The following is a 26305-nucleotide window of genomic DNA, read 5'->3' as shown; positions in this document are numbered from 1 at the left end:
TTGCCTTTTAATTGGTCCAGTCTGTGAATTTTATATAAGGGTGTGTCATGTGGCAGTCTACACCTGTGCCATTTGGTCATATTTGAACACACACACACAAAAGAAAAGCTGAAGGATGCATGTCTCGTTCCTAACATTTAAATATTCACACAAACACACACTGAGAGACTTTAATGCTCAAGACACTCAAATTCAATCAGTGGCATGAAGCGGAAACACATTGAAGCAATGAATCATGAAGTGACCATTAAGAACGGATCTAGGATCAGTTTGTTCTAACCGCACCCATTAGGAAAACAAAACTGACCTTAGATCAGAACTTAGAGGCAGCTTCATCCTCCAACTACTATACATGCTCATCTGCAGAAGTCATTAGAAAACATACTTGACCTCCTTTGTCTCTGTGTATGGGGGTGTGTTGTGAATCATGTTTGTCTGGCTGCAGACTACTTATCTTGTGTACGACTATACAAAAGGAAGTGAAAGTATGAGATGAGTTATTTATAAAGAAAATCTGGTGGAAAAACATGTGTATATGGTTTACTGTGTTTGATTGGGCGTCTCATCATCAGCCCATTCTCTGTCACCTCCCTGCTATTAATGCAATACTGTATCTTCACAAGTAAGATGGTCATAAAACAAAATTAATTTTTAGACAAGCTTTATTTACCATGTGAACTCATGAAGAATATCCTGAAAGTATCAACTCATGTCCTCTCGAATTAATGTATGAAACAAAAAAAATTGATGCAAACATCAACATCCACTTTCAAACATGCAAGCAAGCCAATTTCCTATGGAAATGTCTGACTTGAGAATGTTTCAAACAGGGAGGGCATTGGGACATCAGCCGTCCCTGCCTGTATAATCCACAATAGAGGGAGTCTAGAGCTAGCTGGTTACGCTCGATGGTGCCAGAGAGGAAGAGGCGAAGCGAGAGGATTTACTCCGCCCAAAATCTGTCCGAGTGAGATTAGTCATTTTTCTGTACGGAGGTATATGAGAGTGTCGGAAGTTGAATTACGTTAGGTTTATTTGATCGAATAGAAGTTTCGTAATGTTTAGGCTATTACACATGTATTGATATAAGATAATGAACGTGGCATTCTGGCAACTTTGAGAAAAACGTCTTAGTTGTGCATGCTAACACTCGTATATGCCCTCTCGTTGACTAGAATGGTCCCACTTGATCGCGCCTGCCTTCAATCATTGAGGGCATATATTTCCATCGTTAAAGTGGTCACTCGGTTATCTACTCAAATATAGATAATCTTTGATAGTGTTCAATATTTCAAGATGTCGTCGCTGGAACAGAGACTCTCCAGAATCGAGGAGAAACTAAAGCAAGAAAATAAAGAAGCTCGTAGAAGAATTGACCTCAATATCGACATGAGTCCACAACGTTCACGTCCGAGGCCAAGTGAGTATCCGTGGGGGAGTCGGTAACCGAGAGAGGACAGTGAAAATAAGCGAAAGGAGAGGCAGAGAGGGGGTGTAATAGGCATATGCTGCTGCTGTTAGTTAACATGCTAACAGGCTAAATGGATAAACAAATACCCCAGCTCGGGACGTTTCCCTGCCCAGAGATGTCATGCGTGTGCATGTATATAACATATCAACAACTTTTTGAAACTATGTAAGCCAGCATTTGATATCAGTGCAACGTTGTAACAGAAACAACTAAATTTAAATCCCGAACTGTGTTTTGGTTCGGTCCTATCAACTGTTGGCTATCAGCTAGTCCTAGCAGGCCTTATCATCCATCCGTCAGACAATTTGTTAATTTCTCGGCACGGAACAATTAGCTGTCTTTCAGTATTTGACATGTATATCTGGCCTAATATGGTTCATTAAGCAGACATGGCTTGTGTGTATATAAATTTCTAGCGAAACTTCCAGTATGATTTTGACCGAGTCAATGTTAGTAGCCAGTTAGCTCGAAAAGCGAACGTTAGCTTAACGCAACTTGCCAGTTATTTGCGTGAACAAATTTACCAGCTGTAACGTTCAAGATAGCTAGCAAGCTACCCCTGAAAGTGGCTCTTGTCACGTCACAAATTGCACGAATATTGTGCTGTTAGTAAATACAACACTAAACGGCTGTTATCTTTTTGGTGTTTCCATTTTCTAAACCAATTATATATGTTTGATAAGCCCGTGATTTGTTTCGCATGAATGCTGTTCTCATATTTTGGGCATGATGGATATTTCGGCAGTCTTGTTAATCTTTGGCAGATAATGTTTTGGTCATAATGTAGACGAACACATCTGGCATAATATAACTGGCTAGTTAGGGACTTTTCCAGCCAAGCCACCAAAATGCACCATGTGGAATTTATCCCAACAGCCCTGATTTAGGATCAGTTTACAGCCGATATGAAGGTCAAACATTTCAAACAGGCTCCTTCCCAATATTTATGGGTGAATTTAATCTTGAACCATTCAATGCCAGCCACATTTAGTGTAATGTGGTGATATGGGTACTCAACCCTATGCTGATGGTGGTGTCCTGAGGTCAATTGCTATACTTTTCAATCAAGGTATTTGATGTTTTCTTCTCACTTATTTTCCCCAACAAATCGGACAACGTGAACGATCCAGTGGTGTTTGCTTTACAACCAGCCTCATTGGAAAGCTAAAGGCACAGGAAAGCAAAGATGGTGTGGTAATGCCTCCCTCTTATCTTTGACGAGCTCAGCATTTGAGGTGCTAGTGGTTTTTATTTTCGCACACACAGAATATCAACTGGTGTATCTGAGGTGCTCTTGATTGATTGAGCCTTCCTTAATTTTGTTTTGTGTGTGCGTGTTAGTATGGGGTTGTAGTTCATTGGTATGTGTGTGGTAGTTTATTGGTGAGTCTCTGTGGGTGTTAGACAGGGTATGTGTGAGTGAGTACCTGGCACTGAACAGTGCAGTAATGTGCACGTGTGTATTTTCTCTCCTCTGTCCAGTCATCGTGATCCAGCTCAGTCCTGCTCCAGCTCCTTCCCAGCGTGCAGGTATCATTCAATCATTGCTCTCTCTCTCTCTGCCACTGCACCCTCCATCCTTCTCTCTTTCTCACAGTCCATTCTTTATCACTCTCCTTTCTCTCCCCATCTCCATGTCACTCCTTCTATTCATTAGCAAGGGAACATTTCACCCTCAGTAGCTCAGAACCGAACGTACAGAGGATAGTAACTTCATATATTCTTCAGATGGTTTCACCAAACCTGAATGACTGGCCTGAATGATACCTTACCAGCGCTTATACATTGTCCTTAGTTTTGAATGTAGACCTAAATGAATTGCAGTACACAACACACAGCCAATGTATTCTCCTCCTCACAAAATATGTGTAATAGGCTAAGGCTATTGTTGTGTAAAATTGATATTTAGCCTTAAATTGTGTACAGCACACCTAAAATATTCTAAGACTATTCTGACCCGTTTTTTCTTTTCAAGTGGCCATTTGCACTGTATCCCCAGTTGGTCGCCACTCTCACCTCCACTCTAATCTCATTCTCCCTCCATCCCTTCTTCTCCATGTGTGAGTGCCAGTGGCAGGGCAGTGCAGTGAGTGTGTATGCCTGGGTCTGCGTGTGTGTGAGGATATTATTAACCCCTGTTTTGCTGGATGCAGAGACACGGTGCATGTGGCTTCCTGCACGGTTTTTATTACACAGTCTAATCCAGCATCCCACCACCGGTTGGTCTGCAGGAGTGCTGCTGTGGCCAAATCTGACCACCTCTTCATGTCGGAAGACTTGTCCTTCAGTCTGTTTGTCTGTCATGTCTTCCATCCAGGCTGGGCCTATGTATGTGTCCAAGCTGGAATTCTCTTTGCTCTGCAGTTCAGGCTGTCTGACAAGTCCATTTCTGTCTTGTGCGTCTGTCGGTCTGTTTCTTCCATGCTCTCTTTCTCAGGGTCAGATAGTGTTCTTTGTGCGCTAACTAAGCATTCTCTCCTGGTCTCCTGGCATCCCTCTTGCAGTGGCACTGTCAATTGCCAGAGGTGCCTAAGTGGCTGATGTGTGTGTCTGTCTGGATCTAGTATGTGGAGGACTGTCTGGTCTTTGCCAAACCAAGAATTGCCCTGAGTCTACTACTAACCCCCACTAACCGATTCTCTCCAGTGAGCAGGTCCTGGCTGCAGGTGATTGAACCAAGGATAAAGCTACTGCCTGGCGGTTCATTTTTCTCTTGAAAAGGCGTTTTAAAGAACTGCTCAACACTACAAACCAAAGGCTCCAAAGGGTGCCCTCTGCCAAATGGCCCCATTCACAGATTAGGAATGGTGCGCTCTTCACACAGTGAATAAAACATGTATGAATTGATTTCATCTGAAGAAAATACATTGAACGGTCTGAACTGAGGTTTGGTGGGGATTTTGGAGCCCTCTCCATGTCCTCTTCGGGGTGGTCTCTGAGGTCAGAGATCACTGAGAGGGCTACAATGTTCTGCAGCAGAGGGTCCACTCCATTTGGTGCTGCTAGCTAGATACTGACTGAGCAGCAGTCTGAACGCATGGTCTGTTTGTGTGGTTGCATGGCGGGTCAAAGCTAACACTACTCTCATAGCTGGTCTCCACTGCTCAGTGCTCACCCTGTCTATATCCCTTTGTCTCCTTGAACAAAAACACTTTTTGCCTTTGTGTCAAATTAGGAAGTAAAAATGGATCGATTGAACAAGCCTTCAAGTTCAATTGAAGTTGTTTACCTATGCTTTGCTAATATACAGGCTACGGGTTGTCTTGCTGTTGCTAATACTTTAGGAATGTCTTGTCGAAGTGTTTTGTATTGTGGTCTATAGACATTCACAGCCGACCTCTGTTGTAGACTGAACTGATATCGTTCTACTTACACTGGCCTGCTCTGTCTGTCCGTCAAGGTGAAATTGAGCATGGACTGCTTTCATTCACACCATTTCCCCTTATAGTGCACTACTTTTGACCAGGACCCATAGGGCTCTCATAGGGCTCTGGTCTATAGTGCACTAGGGGGGGCATTTGGGATGCACACTAAATGTGTACAAACTGAGAGGCAATGGGTGAGACCTTGAAGTAGAATGACACTCAATTTTATAAGCCAACCTATACTGTGCTTTCAGAAAGTATTCAGACCCCTTCACTTTTCCCACAATTTGTTACGTTAGCCTTGTTCTAAAATGTATGACATTTTGTTTTTCTTCATCAATCTACACAATACCCCATAATTACTCAGGACTTTGTTGAAGCACCTTTGGCAGCAGTTACATCCTCAAGTCTTCTTGGTTATGACGCTACAAGCTTGGCACACATGTATTTGGAGTTTCTCTCATTCTTCTCTGCAGATCCTGTCAAAGCTCTTTCAGGTTGTATGGGGAGCGTTGCTGCACAGCTATTTTCAGGTCTCTCCAGAGATGTTCGATCGGGTTCAAATGCAGGCTCTGGATGGGCCACTCGAGGACATTCAGAGACTTGTCCAGAAGCCACTCCTGCGTTGTCTTGGCTGTGTGTTAATCTTAGGGCTGCAATCCCGTTAACGGGATGATATGACAACAGCCAGTGAAAGTGCAGGGTGCCAAATTCAAAACAACAAATCTCATAATTAAAATTCCTCAAACATACATGTACAGTGGGGCAAAAAAGTATTTAGTCAGCCACCAATTGTGCAAGTTCTCCTACAAAAAGATTAGAGGCCTGTAATTTTCATCATAGGTACACTTCAACTATGACTGACAAAATGAGAAGAAAAAAAATCCAGAAAATCACATTGTAGGATTTTTATTGAATTTATTTGCAAATTATGGTGGAAAATAAGTATTTGGTCAATAACAAAAGTTTCTCAATACTTTGTTATATACCCTTTGTTGGCAATGACAGAGGTCAAATGTTTTCTGTAAGTCTTCACAAGGTTTTCACACACTGTTGCTGGTATTTTGGCCCATTCCTCCATGCAGATCTCCTCTAGGGCAGTGATGTTTTGAGGCTGTTGCTGGGCAACATGGACTTTCAACTCCCTCCAAAGATTTTCTATGTGGTTGAGATCTGGAGACTGGCTAGGTCACTCCAGGACCTTGAAATGCTTCTTACGAAGCCACTCCTTCGTTGCCCGGGCGGTGTGTTTGGGATCATTGTCATGCTGAAAGACCCAGCCACGTTTCCTCTTCAATGCCCTTGCTGATGGTAGGCTTTGTTACTTTGGTCCCAGCTCTCTGCAGGTCAGTCACTAGGTCCCCCCCGTGTGGTTCTGGGATTTTTGCTCACCATTCTTGTGATCATTTTGATCCCACGGGGTGTGATCTTGCGTGGAGCCCCAGATCGAGGGAGATTATCAGTGGTCTTGTATGTCTTCCATTTCCTAATAATTGCTCCCACAGTTGATTTCTTCAAACCAAGCTGCTTACCTATTGCAGATTCAGTCTTCCCAGCCTGGTGCAGGTCTACAATTTTGTTTCTGGTGTCCTTTGACAGCTCTTTGGTCTTGGCCATAGTGGAGTTTGGAGTGTGACTTTGAGGTTGTGGACAGGTGTCTTTTATAATGATAACAAGTTCAAACAGGTGCTATTAATACAGGTAACGAGTGGAGGACAGAGGAGCCTCTTAAAGAAGAAGTTACATGTCTGTGAGAGCCAGAAATCTTGCTTGTTTGTAGGTGACCAAATACTTATTTTCCACCATAATTTGCAAATAAATTCATTAAAAATCCTACAATGTGATTTTCTGGATTTTTTTTTTCTCATTTTGTCTGTCATAGTTTGTAGTGTACCTATGATCAATTACATGCCTCATCTTTTTAAGTGGGAGAACTTGCACAATTGGTGGCTGACTAAATACTTTTTTGCCCCATTGTATCTTAAACTGTTTTAAAGGTAATATTGTTGTTAATCCCACCACAGTGTCCGATTTCAAGTATGCTTTACAGCGAAAGCACAACAAACGATTGTAAGGTTACCACCAAGCCACAGAATAAACACAGCCGTTTTCCAGCCAATGATAGGAGTCACAAAAAGCACAGAGATAAAATTAATCACTAACCTTTTGATGATCTTCATCAGATGACACTCATAGGACTTCATGTTACACAATACATGTATGTTTTGTTTGATAAGGTTCATATTTATATTTAAAAAACTGAGTTTACATTGGCGCGTTACGTTCACTAGTTCCAAAAACATCAAGTTATTTTTGCATTTTTTATTAATTTATTTCACCTTTATTTAACCAGGTAGGCTAGTTGAGAACAAGTTCTCATTTGCAACTGCGACCTGGCCAAGATAAAGCATAGCAGTGTGAACAGACAACACAGTTACACATGGAGTGAACAATTAACAAGTCAATAACACAGTAGAAAAAGAGTCTCTATATACAGTTTGCAAAAGGCATGAGGAGGTAGGTGAATAATTACAATTTTGCAGTTTAACACTGGAGTGATAAATGATCAGATGGTCATGTACAGGTAGAGATATTGATGTGCAAAAGAGCAGAAAAGTAAATAAATATAAACAGTATGGGGATGAGGTAGGTAAAATTGGGTGGGCTATTTACCAATAGACTATGTACAGCTGCAGCGATCGGTTAGCTGCTCAGATAGCAGATAATTCTCCAACTTCAGCAATTTTTGCAATTCGTTTCAGTCACAGGCAGCAGAGAACTGGAACGAAAGGCAGCCAAATGAGGTGTTGGCTTTAGGGATGATCAGTGAGATACACCTGCTGGAGTGCGTGCTACGGGTGGGTGTTGCCATCATGACCAGTGAACTGAGATAAGGCGGAGCTTTACCTAGCATGGACTTGTAGATGACCTGGAGTCAGTGGGTCTGGCGACGAATATGTAGCGAGGGCCAGCCGACTAGAGCATACAGGTCGCAGTGGTGACCTGCATAGCCTCATCGATTCAACAGAAATACTCAAATGTAGATGATAATACAAGTTATACACATGGAATTATAGATATACCTCTCCTTAATGCAACCGCTGTGTCAGATTTCAAAAAAACTTGACGGAAAAGGCATACCATGCAATAATCTGAGACGGCGCTCAGAAATTACATGATAAATATTCCCTTACCTTTTGATCTTCATCAGAATGCACTCCCAGGAGTCCCAGGTCCACAATAAATGCTTGATTTGTTCAATAATGTCCGTTATTTATGTCCAATTAGCTACTTTTGTTTGCGCGTTTGGTATACATATCCAAACGCTTTCTTCGGTCAAAAAGTTATATTACAGGTCGAAGACACATTTCAAACTAAGTACAGAATCAATCATTAGGATGTTTTTATCTTAAATCTTCAATAAAGTTCCAACCTGAGAATTCCTTTTGGAACGCAAGTCGATATCACGTGGAATGCGCATGACCAGGAAATGGCTCTCTGCCAGTAAGCTGACTCATTCAGCTCTTATTCAGTCCCATAACACAGTAGAATCCTCATTCAAGTTTCTAAAGACTGTTGACATCTAATGGAAGCCCTAGGTAGTGCAACTTCATTCATATCCCAATGTGAATTCAATTTGGCCTAGTTTGAAAATCCACCAACCTCAGATTTCTCACTTCCTGTTTGGATTTCTTCTCAGGTTTTTGTCTGCCATATGAGTTCTGTTATACTCACAGACATCATTCAAACAGTTTTAGGAACCTCAGTGTTTTCTATCCAATACTACTAATAATATGCATATATTAGCAACTGAGACTGAGGAGCAGGCTGTTTACTCTGGGCACCTCTGGGCAGCTTTCATCCAAGCTACTCAAGGGTGCTTCTACAGCCATAAGAAGTTAAGGATCTCTCTGCACTTTGCTCTGTTCATCTTTCCCTCGATCCTGACTAATCTCCCAGTGCCTGCCTCTGAAAAACATCACAGAATGATGCTGCCACCACCATGCTTCACCGTATGGATGGTGCCAGGTTTCCTCCAGATGTGACGCTTGGCATTTAGGCCAAAGAGTCCAATCTCTATTTCATCAGACCAGAGAATCTTGTTTCTCATGATCAGAGTCCTTTAGGTGCCTTTTGGTAAACTCCAAGCGGGCTGTCATGTGCCTTTTTACTGAGGATTGGCTTACGTCTGGCCACTACCATAAAGGCATGATAGGTGGAGTGCTGCAGAGATGGTTGTCTTTCTGGAAGGTTCTCCCATCTCCACAGAGGAACTCTGGAGCTCTGTCAGTGACCATCGGGTTCTTGGTCACCTCCCTGACCAAGGCCCGATTGCTCAGTTTGGTTGGGCGGCCAGCTCTAGGAAGAGTCTTGGTGGTTCCAAACTTCCTCCATTTAAGAATGATGGATGCCACTGTGTATTTGGGGACCTTCAATTATGCAGAAATTTTTTGGTACCCTTCCCCAGATCTGTGCCTCGACACAATGCCTCAGAGCTCTACGATAAAGTCCTTCGACCTCATGGCTTGGTTTTTGCTCTGACATATACTGTCTGCTGTGGGACCTTTTTATATAGACAGGTTTGTGCCTTTCCAAATCATGTCCAATCAATTGAAATTACCACAGGTGGACTCTAATCAAGTTGTGGAAACATCTCATGGATGATCAATGGAAACAGGGTGCACCTGAGCTCAATTTCGACTCTCATAGCAAAGGATCCTAATACTTATGTAAATAAGTATAAGTTCTGTTTTTTTGGAATACATTTGTAAAAATGTCTAAACCTGTTTTTGCTTTGTCATTATGGGGTATTGTGTGTAGATTAAGGAAAATTGTTTATTTAATACATTTTATAATAAGGCTGTAACAATGTGGAAAAAGTCAAGGGGTATGAATACTTTCTGAATGCACTGTAGACCTGTAACTGTCAGTGTGTTTTTTTGAATAGCCCATCAGTGACAGGGAGTTAGTTAGTATTGGAGCGCTGGGATTTTGCTATGTGGCTACATATCCTTAGGTCTCTCTCTGTGTCACTGTTTGGTCAAAGAGCTAGATAGATTCCACTACAACGCTGACCTCTTCAATGCTGTAAGCTCAATTATCATTAAGAAGAGAGATGAGGAAAGAGTGGAATTGATTACAGTAACACTAGTCTGGGTGCCAGTCTGTTTCTGACAACGACAAGTTTCCTAAAGCAGAAACGGTCTAAAACAGACTGGCCCCAGGCTATAATAAAGCACAGCCCCAGTCTTCTTCTTTTACCTTCCCTTCTAAATGATCCTCCTCTCCTGCTCCCCCCCAGCTCTTCAGCTGCCCCTGGCTAACGACGGAGGGGGGAGTCGCTCCTCGTCCTCTGAGAGCTCACCCCAGCACCATTCCTACCCCAGCCGTCCGCGACACATGCTCAACCTGCCCACGCCACAGTACGGCCTGGTGAAGAGCCTGGAGAAGTAAGACAAACGGAGCATACACACACGTGCATGAAGCAGATGCACACTGAGCATTCATGTTCTGGAAAGGGATACCGAAAGTAAAAAAAATAAAAAAAATAATTTAAAAAAAACGCTTCCATATACACGCATGCGTCAAATGACGCACCTAACCTTTTTGTGTGTCTGTGCCGTGTCCCCTTAGTGCGGAGATAGACCAGAAGCTGCAGGAGATCATGAAGCAGACAGGCTACCTGAAGATCGACGGCCAGGTAAGGGACTATCATTGCCTGAATTTATTTTTTGTATTTCTCTCTACTCATTAAAATTAAAATAATGTGCTGTTTTGACAAGGGGACACCATTATAACTGGATATCATACACACAGCATTATGGGTACTGTAGTACATCATGCTACATATTAGAGGTCGACCGATTTGTGATTTTTCAATACCGATGCTGATTATTGGAGGACCAAAAAATCCGATGCCGATTAATCGGCCCATTTCTTTTATTATTTTTTTGTAATAATGACAATTACAAAAATAGTGAATGAACACTTATTTTAACTTAATATAATACATCAATAAAATCAATTTAGCCTCAAGTAAATGAAACATGTTCAATTTGGTTTAAATAATGCAAAACCAAAGTGTTGGAGAAGAAAGAAAAAGTGCAATATGTGCAATGTAAGAAAGCTAAAGTTTCAGTTCCTTGCTCAGAACACATGAAAGCTGGTGGTTCCTTTTAACATGAGTCTTCAATATTCCCAGGTAAGAAGTTTTAGGTTGTAGTTATTATATGAATTATAGGAATATTTCCCTCTACCATTTGTATTTCATTAACCTTTGACGATTGGATGTTCTTATAGGCACTTTAGTATTGCCAGTCTAACAGTATCGCTTCCGTCCCTCTCCTCGCTCCTCCCTGGGCTCGAACCAGCAACACAGCGACAACAGCCACCATCGAAGCAGCATTACCCATGCAGAGCAAGGGGAACAACTACTAGAAGACTCAGAGCGAGTGACGTTTGAAACGCTATTAGCATGCGCTAACTAGCTAGCCATTTCACTTCGGTTACACCAGCCTCATCTTGGGAGTTGATAGGCTTGAAGTCATAAACGGCGCAATGCTTGACGCACAATGAAGAGCTGCTGGCAAAACGCACGAAAGTCCTGTTTGAATGTTTACACTCCTGCTTCTGCCTACCACCGCTCAGTCAGATACTTAGATGCTTGTATGCTTGTATGCTCAGTCAGATTATATGCAATCTAGGACACGCTAGATAATATCTAATAATATCATCAACCATGTGTATTTAACTAGTGATTATGATTGATTATTTTTTATAAGATAAGTTTAATGCTAGCTAGCAATTTACCTTGGCTTATTGCATTCGCGTAACAGGCAGTCTCTTTGTGGAGTGCAACGAGAGTGGCAGGTCATTATTGCGTTGGACTAGTTAACTGTAAGGTTGCAAATTGGATCCCTGAGCTGACAAGGTGAAAATCTGTCGTTCTGCCCCTGAACAAGGCAGTTAACCCACCGTTCCTAGGCCGTCATTGAAAATAAGAATGTGTTCTTAACTGACTTGCCTAGTTAAATAAAGGTATATAAAAAAAAATTGGCGCCCAAAAATACCGATTTTCGATTGTTATGAAAACTTGAAATCAGCCCTAATTAGTCGGCCATTCCGACTAATCGGTCGACCTCTACTACATATGCCATGTATGTTTGTCATTGACATGTTGTGACTCGTCACCTGTTTCCCTCCTCAGCGGTACCCAGCCGAGGTCAGTGACCTGATCAGCGAGGGGGAGATCGGCAGCGGTACGTGCGGTCAGGTGTTCAAAGTGCGCTTCAAGAAGACGGGCCACATCATCGCCGTCAAAGTAAGCCTTGTCCTCCTCCAACTACAGCTTGTTGGCATTAAGACAATATACACTGCTCAAAAAAATAAAGGGAACACTTAAACAACACAATGTAACTCAAAGACAATCACACTTCTGTGAAATCAAACTGTCCACTTAGGAAGCAACACTGATTGACAATAAATTTCACATGCTGTTGTGCAAATGGAATAGACAACAGGTGGAAATTATAGGCAATTAGCAAGACGCCCCCAATAAAGGAGTGGTTCTGCAGGTGGTGACCACAGACCACTTCTCAGTTCCTATGCTTCCTGGCTGATGTTTTGGTCACTTTTGAATGCTGGCGGTGCTTTCACTCTAATGGTAGCATGAGATGGAGTCTACAACCCACACAAGTGGCTCAGGTAGTGCAGCTCATCCAGGATGGCACATCAATGCGAGCTGTGGCAAGAAGGTTTGCTGTGTCTGTCAGCGTAGTGTCCAGAGCATCGAGGCGCTACCAGGAGACAGGCCAGTACATCAGGAGATGTGGAGGAGGCCGTAGGAGGGCAACAACCCAGCAGCAGGACCGCTACCTCTGCCTTTGTGCAAGGAGGAGCAGAAGGAGCACTGCCAGAGCCCTGCAAAATTACCTCCAGCAGGCCACAAATGTGCATGTGTCTGCTCAAACGGTCAGAAACAGACTCCATGAGGGTGGTATGAGGGCCCGACGTCCACAGGTGGGGGTTGTGCTTACAGCCCAACACCGTGCAGGACGTTTGGCATTTTCCAGAGAACACCAAGATTGGCAAATTCGCCACTGGCGCCCTGTGCTCTTCACAGATGAAAGCAGGTTCACACTGAGCACATGACAGACGTGAGAGTCTGGAGACGCCGTGGAGAACATTCTGCTGCCTGCAACATCCTCCAGCATGACCGGTTTGGCGGTGGGTCAGTCGTGGGGTGGCATTTCTTTGGGGGGCCGCACAGCCCTCCATGTGCTCGCCAGAGGTAGCCTGACTGCCATTAGGTACCGAGATGAGATCCTCAGACCCCTTGTGAGACCATATGCTGGTGCGGTTGGCCCTGGGTTCCTCCTAATGCAAGACAATGCTAGACCTCATGTGGCTGGAGTGTGTCAGCAGTTCCTGCAAGAGGAAGGCATTGATGCTATGGACTGGCCCGCCCGTTCCCCAGACATGAATCCAATTGAGCACATCTGGGACATCATGTCTCGCTCCATCCACCAACGCCACGTTGCACCACAGACTGTCCAGGAGTTGGCGGATGCTTTAGTCCAGGTCTGGGAGGAGATCCCTCAGGAGACCATCCGCCACCTCATCAGGAGCATGCCCAGGCGTTGTAGGGAGGTCATACAGGCACGTGGAGGCCACACACACTACTGAGCCTCATTTAGACTTGTTTTAAGGACATTACATCAAAGTTGGATCAGCCTGTAGTGTGGTTTTCCACTTTAATTTTGAGTGTGACTCCAAATCCAGACCTCCATGGGTTGATAAATTTGATTTCCATTGATAATTTTTGTGTGATGTTGTCAGCACATTCAACTATGTAAAGAAAAAAGTATTTAATAAGAATATTTCATTCATTCAGATCTAGGATGTGTTATTTTAGTGTTCCCTTTATTTTTTTGAGCAGTGTATAATAGTACTGGATTGCATTTTAAACAAGCAGTCTGAAAGCACGTTACATTGTCTGGCAGGGGAGTCACTTCACTTTCATTATTAGCACCTCATGTCTTGAGGATGAAAAGTCTGTCCTTCCGGCCTCCGCTCTGTTTCTGTTGTCCTGAATGCATTGTCTTGTTGCAGTTTGACACTTACGATACACTATACTTTATTGTCCATTTAGATGGAAATTAATTTAGTGGTGTCCGCATACAAACACAGCACAACACATTACATGCAGTACCGAAAACTGGAAAGTTGGTACACATTTTCACATATTCAAAGTCTCTGCAGCCTACTGCCTGACTGTGTATTGGGTCTGCAGCTGTCCTATGTCCCACTGTTCAACAGCCTAGTGGCATGAAACTAGCCTTGCTCCTATTCTTGCTGAACATTGGGACCATTAATCGCCTTCCGGAGGGCAGCAGCTCGAAACGTTAGGCCCATTCTGTTATGCAAGTGATGTGTGGATGTTCTATTGCCGCTATTTGGGTTTAGGCCATAGCATTGGTTTTTCCTACTGTGGCAGAACACATAATTCCATAGCAGCTGATTTGGCCAGAGGATATAACTGTTGGCGGCAGCCCTGGGCTGTTTGTCCGTTCAGTATCGCTCTTCTTTTTTCTATTGGTTTTTCTCTGGGCTTTGCCTTCCATTGTTTATCCTCACACAATGATAGTAATTATACTGTATCGTCACTGCTACAATTAAGCCGCCCCCCCCCATATTTATCTTAACTGTTTAACTATTAGGAAGTCAGTCACTACTAGTCTATGGGGAGTTGCTTACAATGCTTATTCTTGGTATACACAGTCATGGTTACAAGCACAAACAACATGGCCTACAGGGATAATGGCAGACACTGGAGCCTGTAAATGATCTATTATAGCGATGCTATTTAATATGTAGAATGCTATTGTTTGTTTCAGCCTTAACTGGCTGGTATAAACATTATAATCAGTGTGTTCTGTTAAAATACATAGGCCAAGGCCTCCTGGGTGGTGCAGTGGTTAAGGGCGCTGTACTGCAGCGCCAGCTGTGCCACCAGAGACTCTGGGTTCGCGCCCAGGCTCTGTCGTAACCGGCTGCGACCGGGAGGTCCGTGGGGCGACGCACAATTGGCCTAGCGTCGTCCGGGTTAGGGAGGGTTTGGCCAGTAGGGAAATCCTTGTCTCATCGCGCACCAGCGACTCCTGTGGCGGGCCGGGCGCAGTGCACGCTAACCAAGGTTGCCAGGTGCACGGTGTATCCTCCGACGCATTGGTGCGGCTGGCTTCCGGGTAGGATGGCGCTGTGTTAAGAAGCAGTGCGGCTTGGTTGGGTTGTGTATTGGAGGACGCTATTTGGATGAGGGGGTGGTGGGAATAGGTTTGGATGTGGGGGGGGGCAAGGATGGGGCTGTGGAGGTAAGATGCTGGAAACAGCTGATATTCTGGAGTGAGGTAGGTTACTATGGTTACCCAGAGACAGATTGGACCATGAAGCACTTATAGTGGATAATCCCCTTTAAATCTCCTTTTTAGTGTAGGATTAGTCCTAATCGGTGTCCGGGAAACTGGCAGTATGTGATTGGCTAATGGTTAAGTGCTAGACAGGTGTGCGGGGCGGGCGGCGTTGTAAATTAGTGATGCCATCCAGTTGCTTGAAGTTCAACTAAAATATCAACGTTCAATATTGATGACTGATTTATTGTGTGTGTCACCAGCAAATGCGCCGGACAGGAAATAAGGACGAGAACAAGAGGATTCTGATGGATCTGGATGTTGTGCTGAAGAGCCACGACTGCCCTTACATCATCCAGTGCTACGGCGCCATAGTTACCAACGTGAGTCACACGCACAGATCATTTAGTGTTTCACTGTTCTGTTTAAAATGCCAATGTTGTGTGACTGACTGTGATTGGTCTTCAGACGGATGTGTTCATCGCAATGGAGCTGATGGGGACGTGTGCTGAGAAACTCAAGAAGAGGATCCAGGGGCCCATCCCTGAACGCATCCTGGGAAAGATGACTGTGGCAGTGAGTCTCTCCATCTCATCTATTATCTCTTGCTCTGTCATACCCTCTTTTCAGGCTTTGAGCTGAAACTCAAATTCTGAATAAGAAATTGGCCTTCATTTTCAATTAGGATTCTTTAAGTTCAGTTTATCTCCTGAATTTAGTTCAAATGGAATTGACCCCATCCCGTAAAGTTTGTTCACCTTCTCTTCAATGAAGTAGTGTGTTACCCTTTGTGTCTACAGATTGTGTCGGCTCTGCTGTACCTGAAGGAGAAGCACGGTGTGATCCACCGGGACGTGAAGCCCTCCAACATTCTGTTGGACAACAAGGGCCAGATCAAGCTGTGTGACTTTGGCATCAGCGGACGACTCGTCGACTCCAAGGCCAAGACCCGCAGCGCCGGCTGTGCTGCCTACATGGCTGTGAGTCACCTTGGTGGACACACACACACTACCATTACATTCTACCACGTTTAACCTACCGAAGTGAAGGCTGCCATTTTAAAGCGCCACTATTTTTCCACCTGGGTTGCACATACAAATGCTGAGTTCTGCTGTCCTCTGTAAATGTTTTTAATTTCCCTGTGTATTGGTACAAGAAATCCTTGGGTTAGGAGGAAACTGCCTGTTTTTGTGTGTCCCCAGCCTGAGAGAATAGACCCCCCAGATCCCAGCAAGCCTGACTATGACATCCGAGCAGACGTCTGGAGCCTGGGCATCTCTCTGGTAAAAAACCTACACTACTGCATCACACCCTATTCCCTATGTAGTGCACTTCTTTTGGTCAGTCCTGTACCTTCGTATGTGGCCCTGGCTGAAAGTTGAGAGCCTTACCTACCTTCTACGCTTTGACACATCTCAATGTCCCGTCATCCATCTGAAAGGATCAAAATGGGTGTAAGCGATATGATAATTGCTCCATCAAGCCACTTTTTATGATTTATTATTAGAAACTAAACTCGCATCACCATTATTTACAAGGTAATGGTATACTTACAGAAAATAACTTCCTGCCACAGTGTAACGAAATAAGTTGTTGGTTGTATCTGAGAATGTTAGGACTCATACATCAACTCGCAGAAGGATTTGGTCTGGTTGCTGTGGCAGTCTGGTAACCACAACAACAGACATAGCGACAGTCGCAACAAGAAAAGTGACTGTCACCGCGACAGTCTACAGACATTCCACTGGAGTATAAATTAAATGTTGTTTTGACCAGCGACACTTGTCGCATTCTAATTGTCTACAGACCTGTCATTAGACCAAGTATAAACTGGCCTTAACGCTGTAATGTGTCACCTCGGCCTGCAGGTGGAGCTGGCCACAGGACAGTTCCCCTATAAGAACTGCAAGACTGACTTTGAGGTCCTGACCAAAGTGCTGCAGGAAGACCCTCCCTCGCTCCCCCTCAGCATGGACTTCTCCCTCGACTTCCAGTCCTTCGTCAAAGACTGGTGAGACAAAACACACTGTGTGACTCATTGAGAGAGTTTATTATACATTTATGCAGTCTTACTGCTCTCAAAACCAGTCTCTAAGTAATATCAAGTGCTTTTTGTCTGTTCATTTTTACATCATTGACTGCCTCTTTCTACAGCCTCACAAAGGATCACAGAAAAAGGCCAAAATACCACAAGCTGCTCGTAAGTCTCTCCAGCTATTCACACACTGATTAACCACCACCACTCTAAACCATGATTAGGGATTACAAGGAAGAGACAAAGGGAAGAATGTTGTCTGAATTAAATGTTTAGTAGAAGAAAAAAAATCTGTACATTAGAGAAAGCGAGTGGACGCAGTGTTCTAACCCTAACTCTCCTCTCTTCTGCCCTTCCCTTCCTTCTCATTGTTATCCCTCTGTCTCCCCCCTCGCCCAGGAGCACAGTTTCATTCGGCGCTATGAGGTGCTGGTGGTGGACGTGGCGGGCTGGTTCCAGGCGGTGATGGAGCGCACTGAGTCGCCGCGCAGCAGCCAATGTTACAGCCAGCACCAGCTCCACTCGCTCTTCAACAGGTAGCCCCCGGCCACTGGCCCTGCCCCGGAGCCACTGGAGCCTACAGCCGGGAGACCCCGGAGAGGGACGGAGACACGGAGTAGGCCTAAAACCCTAGACAGACAGACTGGCTCTGTGAATTGATTGATTGAGTCTGGTTGATTGACTGATTGAGTCTGGATCAGGACAGACGGACACGCGGGAGAGTAGAGCTTCACACTGTAGTTCGGCGTCAAGTCATATCAGCACATGTACATTATTATCGTGAACACCTTGGCACATACTGTAGGTTACTCTAATGCATGCTCACTTTTCCATCCATTAGATACTGACGTACAGTAGTGATACTGTAAATGCATTTACGTGGTTAAACACATACATAAATACTACTCACTCACTAGTCATATCTCACGCTCCTGTATAATCTTGTTCAGCTCCAGCTCAGGCCCTAGTCAAAGCTACGGGGTCTGACAACAGAGTAGTCGATGCACACTGGAGCTAATTTCTGCTACATCATGTAGTGTTAAGACGATGTAAAAGTCCCTACGGCAAGCCCAGAGGCCCAGTTTCATCCGCAGTGATGGCTAGGCTCAGAAGTGGAAGGTTCAGTGCAATATTCAGCCGGGTGTTTTATTTCTATACTTACTTTTCAACAGGTTGTGTATGAGTGTGTGTACTAAGACATGAGTGTACGCTCACTTATGGATGGCATATAGCTGTCCCACTGTAGCTCTAACAGACCAACTAGACCCGCTGTATTTGTTTCAGTCTGGATGCAGTCTGGTTTTTAACCATAGGTTTGAAAATACTGTAGATTACGAACTTTGATTCAAATGCTTAGAGAGAATATAAACAAGTACATGTTCTAGCAGCTTTGAATTGGGAAAAACTGCAAAAAAAAAGACAAAAAAAAGTAGGGTTATGCGTAGCTCTGTAGAAAATGTGTTTTGTATTTATTTATTTAGAGTTCAGGATGGTTTTGAGTGGAACTGGATAACAGGTGGAGGGATACAGAGGAGGAGAAAAGGATGAGGGGAGGACAAAAGTCTGCCTTTTATCAGACTTGGTTTACTTAATTTACCCCAGCTGCTGTGGTGAAACTCAGTCAGGGAAACTGTACTGCCAGGTAGATGAGGAAAGAAGAGGCTGAGTGGCATTGTGTTGCTTTTTGTTGAATAGAAGTGTTACAAAAGAAAACAGTTTGGAGGGGAGGCGTGAGTTATTTTTGTTAAGAAATAGGCAAGAGACCCTTTACAAATAATACAATAACATATTTTTGGCTGTGGAGCATTTCAACCCTCCTTCTCCGCTCTTTCTCAATTCCACTCAGCCTCCTTTCTTTCATTCTTTCTGCTGTTCCATCTTTTAGAGGCTCCACAGTTTTGTCAAACCAAAGGTGGTAGTTGTCGGTTGAGTGTGTCACACAGGCCCTCCTGACTGTTGCCTCCCCTCCTGCAGGGCCAGAGCCAAAGCCAGGTAGAGAAGACTACTACCCCCCCCCCCCCCCATTAGGAGTTTGCAAGATGGCACTGACAGGTCTGGGATCAGACTTCCCCCAACACACACCAAGCCAAATCCCTGCTAGACACAGACAGGAGAGGGAGATCAACGGTATGTCAGAGAAATGGAGCGAGGGAACCGGAAACGTTGACTATGAATATGTGCAGAAGAAGAGCTAGGGAGAGAGAGTTGGATTAAAAAAAGAAGTATTTGAGATGGAAGGGTGAGGTGAAAAGGAACGGAGGAAGAGAAGGTTAAGAAAGTGAGACAGAAGGTAAAGAGGGGTACGCGACAGAAGGTTTAGGGCCGTCTCGAGCTATGGAGGGAGGAGTGACTGAGCAAAGAAGTGAGTGGTTTGATAACAGAGATGTAAGGAGAGAGATTTTGGAGCCCTGAATTCAGCCATGGGCAGGCTATGGATCAGATGTTGAAGCTAGCTGGACATTGTAAAAGCTTTCAATGAATGGTGTTTCACCAATATATGAATTATGATTTTTAGGGCGGGAATTAGGATTTGTGTTTTGATTGTTTGGTGTTCTATTCATTATTGTATCTTTCAAAAAATATTTAATTATTTATTACATTGCTACAACTGCTGCTACATTTTTTTATCTAGACTCTGCTGTCTAATTGTCCCCCAAAGGACAAATACTTATCTTTTTAAACCAAATAAGTGAAGTAATGCAATGTCTTTACAGTTACCAAATACAGAAAAGCAAGTCTGATGATGGTGAATGGTGTGAGGGAACACTGACAGAGAGCTAAACCCATAGATGAGTAGCATAGGTTAACGTCACAAAACTAATCCACACAAATTATGTACACCTCACCTGTCTCTAACAATGTAATAGTATGTTGTAGTCACAATTATATCGCACTACAGCACCGCAAAGTCTAGTCGTTAATAGTGAAGGAGTGTCCGTCTGTCCGTCCTGACCTGTGAACCTTGACCTTTTGCTCCCTGACCTTGGACATTGTAGTCCAGGATCACCCTGATTTAGAATGGTCTGTCTGTCTGTGGGCCTCCTGCAAGCTCAACCCTTGACGTTACACACCAAAGGTGTCATCAACGAAAACGAGTTATTGATATTCTAATTGATTACTAGGACTACGATATATTCAGAGTTTCTCTGTAGCTAGTGAGGGATAGGGGGAGGGGGGACTTTAGGGGTAGCAATGCCTGTGTGTGTAGAATACAGGGAGAGACTTGTACTCTGACAAAGCCCGGGCACAGCAATCACACCCACTCAACCAGACAGACCTATTTACTGTGTAAACTGGTACTGTAATAAGCCACTGCTCACCATCACCAAGTCTTCAAGAGTCACCAAGAGTTCAGGAGATTGGCTGTGTTGCAGGTAGAATATACATGGTTCTCTTATCGTTGTGGAATAGAGAACAGTGTTGGTTCTTTGTGTTATGGTTCAGGCTGCAATGTTCTGTTTGTTGCCCAGACGCAAATCATCATGGACCTACTTTGAACCATGGCTCTTCGATTTTGGTTCTATAGGCAATCAGGTAGTAATGACAGACACATTATTATACAATCTAGGCTGCCTGGCCCACTTGCTCAAAGTTTTAAAATACTGACTTTATGTACTTCTATTAGTACTATTTACATGCTCTCTACCCCTTGGGTTGTCCAAAATCACTAGAAAGTGCACTCTACTCAGTGCACCCTATTCCCCCAGTCTTGGCTGTCCGGTGCTGTGTCGGACCCAGTCTCCCACTGTCAACCTTCTCTTTCGTTTTGCTGATGTCTGTTTACAAGCGCACACGTGGTCTGTACGTGGTTTGAAAACACCTGACAGGTAACTGTGCCACTCTTCACCTTTCTGAAAACAGCAGGAACTTTTTTTTTTTGGTTTAGTCCAAAACCGAATGACTTGGGTGTTTTAGTGTGTGTGTTCGTAAAATGTATAATAATAAAAACGTTTGAATACTAATTCTAACCCATTGCCAAGGACAGTGGTGGCGCGCCACACACACACCAAATGTAGGCTATAGACAGTATGTCACCAGTGATGCTGATTGACTGCCGTTTAGTGGCTTTGTGTGTTCTTAGCAGGCAGTGGCAAAGCCAGCGCTGTTAGATGTACTCTGGTAGGGTGCCTCTGAAATCACACCCTATGTAGTGCATTACTTTATCACCAGGGCTCATAAGACCCTGGTCAAAATAAGTGCACAATGTAGTGACTAGGGTGCCATTTTGGATGCACATAATAGTCTGCTGCTGCGCTGTACCTTGGGGGTGGGAGGGTGTGTCATCGCCCCATCTGTAAGTAAAACCAAATATCATTTTCACTATGCAGTCATTCAAATCCGTCAGCTTGCTGTACGTTAGGGAGTCCTCCTGTATATAAACATATGGTGATGAAACTGGACTTGGTGACAATATGAGATCTTCTCCCTAGTACGGTTGAAATCATGCCTTCAGCTAGTCCAGAGGGGAAATGAGTAAAGCGAGAGACGTGTTTGAGTGAGATGACTATTTAAGGATTGTATTGGGGTTGGGGTGGGGCCGTCTGGTTGTAGTTTTTGGGGTGGGTTAACTGGGGTTTGGGAGTTGCTAGTCCAATGCTGTAAGTATATCAATTGCATGTTATTGTCGCTGATGTAACTGCTATTGATTTTATATTATGTTTGGGGGGGGACAAAACTATATATATTTATAATTTTTACAATTTATTTTGCAAAATGTTTTAATTGTGTACTTAGGAAAAGACACACTTTTGCCTTTTATGTTCTCTTGACTTGTTTTCAATCTGCTATTTGCCATATACATTTTTACTTGTATTGTCATTTAGTTGGTTTCATGGCGAGAATGATCGTGTATAGATCTTAGCAGCAGACTTTTTGTTGTTGTCCGTTCCTAAATGTGCCGTGTGTCTTTCATTCAATTAGCTGTGAGAGTGAGGATGGATGGAGGGCACGGTCTGTGTCTTGGAAGTGTTTTGTCTACCAAAAGGCTGATTTATTATTTACCTTTTTCGTCCATTGTTTTTATTTTATTTTTTACAACTTATTATATTCAGGGAAAAGATGACACCAAATTGAATAAATACATTTCCAGATGATCCTTGAGAGCGTTTGAGATGGAGAGTGTGACAGTGTAGTTGAAGTCTTTCTGTCGTTCCAGAACGCCGGGGTCAAAGGTGTCTTTTTCTCGCAGAGCGGAGTGATCGTGTTCACAGCTCCGTTTAGCCACTTCTTCACCCTGTGTCGCTGTGAAACCTTGGTCCTCCGATATCCTCTTAACTGAATTTGTTTTATTTTTTTCCATGATCAAAATATCATGATTGATTGTTTCTCGGTTTAAATCTCGTGTGCCATTTAATTTGTTTTATTTCTACCCAGAAACCTCACTTTGTTTTTGTGGTTCTCTGATGCTGTATTAAGCTGTATGGTCAAACTCATTTGACTACATTTGAAATGGCACCCTATTCCCTAAATGGTGCACCTGAAGTAGTGCACTACATCGGGAATGGGGTGCCATATGAGACGAAGGCAACGAGAGAGCGTCTTATTAATGCTGAAATTATCACGAATGGCGTTTGCACTTGGGCAGCTTTTGAGTCGAGTGGGGAGGAGTCGTTGGGAGCTCTTTCGGGTTGCAGACGTCCAGTTTGACCAATCACAGACCTGCGACTGGCAGAAAAAAAACTGATTTCAACAATGTATATGTATGTTCACTATTTATTTATTAGTCTGTTTTTATATATTTTAAGCCAAACAAGACACACATGGTAAAGAGAATTGTCTGTGTCATTGGCCTTGCCGTTGATACAAAAGCCAAATATCAAACCACACTAACCCACAGGAAACATTGCTATTATAATGGAGTGGGTTTAATGTCTAGATAGTGTATGCTCTTTTAGTACTGGCTTGGCTGAGCTGTAGGATGTCGGTCTTCATGTTTGTATACTTTAGTGTCTGTGTGCACTCATTTCATTTGAAATCCTGCTCAGTCAAGCCAAACAGAGGTTATGGTTTAAATATTAATATTTACAACATGGGTGGTATTAAAGAGAGTGCTATGCTAACAACCACTTAAGTTAGCTCCTATTGTTTGAAACTTGGATTGGTTTTACACAAGTAATGAATTATCCTCCTGAAACAGACGAGCAGTCAACGTTTTATGCATACTATGACTAATAGTTTTCTATTCCGAAGTGGATTGATTGGCTCGTATTTAACCTGCACTCTGTATGGAGGTGGAAACCCTTTTAAAATGTTGGTAAAGAATCATTTGCTTGTTCCCTAGGCTTTCTAAATGCAGTATTGCATGACTTGCTCGATTTGAAAGTGGAAAATGGTGTACTTTTTCCATCTCCATTGCAATTCCATGGCTTTTTGTTTGTATGTATAACTCAAATGGTTTGTTCTGACTGTTGTATCAATCTACACAGCTACTGTCTCTCTGCTTTTCGTTGTCTTTTCCTCTTTCAAACAGAATAAATGCCATTATATTGTGAATACCTCAGGATTTTTTTGGAGACAAATCAAATAAAGAAAATAGAAGTTGCTGAGATGTTACATGAGTCTTTATTGCCTGAAGCCTGCCTGCCTCTTATGACTCAAATCATGTTAGTTTTATAAAGCTTAAGCATATTGTTGTATGTTCAGTAGGAGTCCTACAAATAGATTGGGAAAAGCTGTAATTTTTGTAAAGCATGAAATGTTCCTTATTACATGATGTGTCAATTGAAAACTAGAATGTTAGGAAGGTTTAATTTAATGCTTTTGTCTATTACATTGTGTATAACATTTTGTGAATTTAACATTGATTATGAGATCGAGCTACTGAAAAAACAATGCAACCGAAGGCCAAACAACGTTGATTAACTGTTCTACTTTTGACAACTGAGATCCTATAAAAATGTCTAATATGTAGTGAGGTTGAACTAAGGTTGCTATAGTATTTTGTTACAAAGCTAACTTTTTGATTTGCTTGCTTGCCTCATCAAAAAAAGACATATTGTTAACAGTTGAAGTCTGTATGGCCTGACCTCCAGATACATGTAGGCTACTCAGACTGCAGAGACTGTCATTAGAATGGTCTGGCTCAAAAGGATGGTAGGGCCCACAGTTTACTTTTAATAACCATTATGCAATGTATTAAGTTTAGGCAACATCACAGAATAGTCGTGTGTAGTGTAGCCATCCATTCTCTCATGAGATTTGGCAGTACAATAATATTAGTCAAAATAACACTTGTCATCTGACGGTAAAAACAAGGTAGATATTAACAATGCTTTATAAGAGGCTAAAATGTTCTTGACAAAGGCCACAAATTTGGTTAGTCCAGGAAGTATCAAACGTACCTTTCAGCTGAGTGATCTGGGACTTAAACGGTTCGTCCCTTTATCAGAACTGTCACATGTGATTGTTTCCCCTACACTCAGCCCCTCCCAAGCTTCATTATGGCTCCCCTCATGTCTCATGTCTCCCCTCATGTCTCAGCACAGTGGACAGCGGCACTCAGTTCAGCACTGCGGAAAGCAGCGGCAAACTGTGACTATTGTTCCTAGGCCTTCAGTTGGGGAATACATTTCCAATACGTCATATAAAAACAGAGGATCACAATGCGCCTGGCCATTCTAGTGCAGGAGAAGCACACAGACAAAAGAAGCTTTCTGATGACAAAATTCAAACAGGCCTGAGCTGTGCCTTGGGCTGCAGCTCAACGAGACAGCACACAGACAAAAAAAGCCATATTACAATCTATGTTATGATAATTGTGTTATTTAGGCTACTCTAAAATCTGTTAGAAATGCATTATTATGCCACCGTGGTATGTAAGGCCGAAAAAGCCAGACATTGTTTCACAGAAACAGTTCCAAAAAGGCAGTCATACTCGCATAGTGGTGGAATAAATTCAACACCACACATAGGACTAACTATTAATTCAGGACCACAGACAGTTAGTGCGCATCAGTGCAAAGAAAACAGGCGCACTGCCTCCGCTATTTCAGCAACATGCTGAAAGAGAGCCCCGATAGAAACAGTAGTCACACACAGCATGAAATGATTTTCACGAATAAGCAGCCCATTCACTCAAAAATAATAAGCCAGAAGACCCCAATACAAGAACACAACTACAGTGGGGCAAAAAAGTATCGTAGTCAGCCACCAATTGTGCAAGTCCTCCCACTTAAAAAGATGAGAGGCCTGTAATTTTCATCATAGGTACACTTCAACTATGACAGACAAAATTAGGAAAAAAAATCCAGAAAATCACATTGTAGGATTTTTAATGAACTTATGGTGGAAAATAAGTATTCTAACGACAGACATATGGATGACTCATAGTGAAGACTGGGTTCGTGCAGATAACCAACAGTTTACGATGTTTGGAATGAGACTAACGTGAGGTAAATAATCATTCATTAATTCAAAGACTAATTGATCAGATATTAAGATATCTGAAAGTTATATTAGGAAAATTACAACTTTGTAATCTGAATATTTTCCTTGGTGCTCCGACTTCCTAGTTAATTACAGTTACATGATTAATCAGTTTAATCGCGTAATAATAATTACAGAGAGTCATTTGATAAATAAGTCTTCAGTTTTAATGATGCCAAAGACACAACAGTGATGCTGATTGAAAGGACTATATGAATTGAAGGAATCATATGTAGACAAGTGCAAGTAGCAAAGAAAGTGAGAAAGAAATGAAATGGGAAGTTAATTGGAGAGTGAAATGGAAAGTAAGAATTTGAATTTTGAATTGTTTAGACTGATTAAGATTTAGCAAAGTGAAAACTAACTAAATGTTTATTTTATATTTTAGGAGAGGATGGGATGTCCCCATCTCTCCCATTGAAATGTTTCCCGAGGCTGTTGCCTTGGGAAAGTTAGTTGCAGTTAGTGAAATTCAGTATAAAGGTACCTGAATCCGGCTGTTAAAGGCCTGGCCATTTAGTTTGTTTTTACATTACGTTTTACCACACACACCAGCACCCACACACAACCCACCTATTATGAATATTTGTTAGTGGTGTTA

General features: G+C 42.9%; 1 protein-coding gene across 2 annotated transcripts; it reads left to right on the top strand.

Annotated features, from left to right (window-relative positions):
* The first annotated feature begins 1272 nt into the window (after positions 1-1272).
* Positions 1273-23820, top strand: LOC139370380 (dual specificity mitogen-activated protein kinase kinase 7-like). 2 transcript variants are annotated; one of them, XM_071109824.1, is made up of 12 exons: positions 1273-1420; positions 2954-3001; positions 10139-10286; positions 10471-10537; positions 12044-12157; positions 15509-15628; positions 15714-15821; positions 16046-16225; positions 16448-16528; positions 17114-17256; positions 17400-17445; positions 17680-23820. In XM_071109824.1, the coding sequence occupies exons 1-12, from the start codon at positions 1297-1299 to the stop codon at positions 17818-17820; spliced, it is 1320 nt and encodes a 439-aa protein (XP_070965925.1). In that variant the 5' UTR covers positions 1273-1296; the 3' UTR covers positions 17821-23820. The 2 variants fall into 2 exon arrangements, with proteins under 2 accessions (XP_070965925.1, XP_070965926.1); XM_071109825.1 differs by lacking the exon at positions 2954-3001 and having other exon boundaries at positions 1292-1420; positions 17680-19517.
* The last annotated feature ends 2485 nt before the right edge of the window (positions 23821-26305 follow it).

This window comes from Oncorhynchus clarkii, chromosome 17, assembly GCF_045791955.1.
Source record: "Oncorhynchus clarkii lewisi isolate Uvic-CL-2024 chromosome 17, UVic_Ocla_1.0, whole genome shotgun sequence".
In the NCBI taxonomy this organism is placed as follows: Eukaryota; Metazoa; Chordata; class Actinopteri; order Salmoniformes; family Salmonidae; genus Oncorhynchus; species Oncorhynchus clarkii.
The sequence above is the reverse complement of the archived record's forward strand: the minus strand, read 5'-3'. Positions and strand labels throughout refer to the sequence as shown.

Excerpts from the sequence above, each read along its gene's own strand:
- LOC139370380 (XM_071109824.1), top strand. The coding sequence starts at position 1,297 with ATGTCGTCGCTGGAACAGAGACTCTCCAGAATCGAGGAGAAACTAAAG. Across the intron at positions 10,287-10,470 it reads CTGGTGAAGAGCCTGGAGAA|TGCGGAGATAGACCAGAAGC; the intron begins GTAAGACAAACG and ends GTGTCCCCTTAG. Across the intron at positions 17,446-17,679 it reads CAAAATACCACAAGCTGCTC|GAGCACAGTTTCATTCGGCG; the intron begins GTAAGTCTCTCC and ends CCCCTCGCCCAG.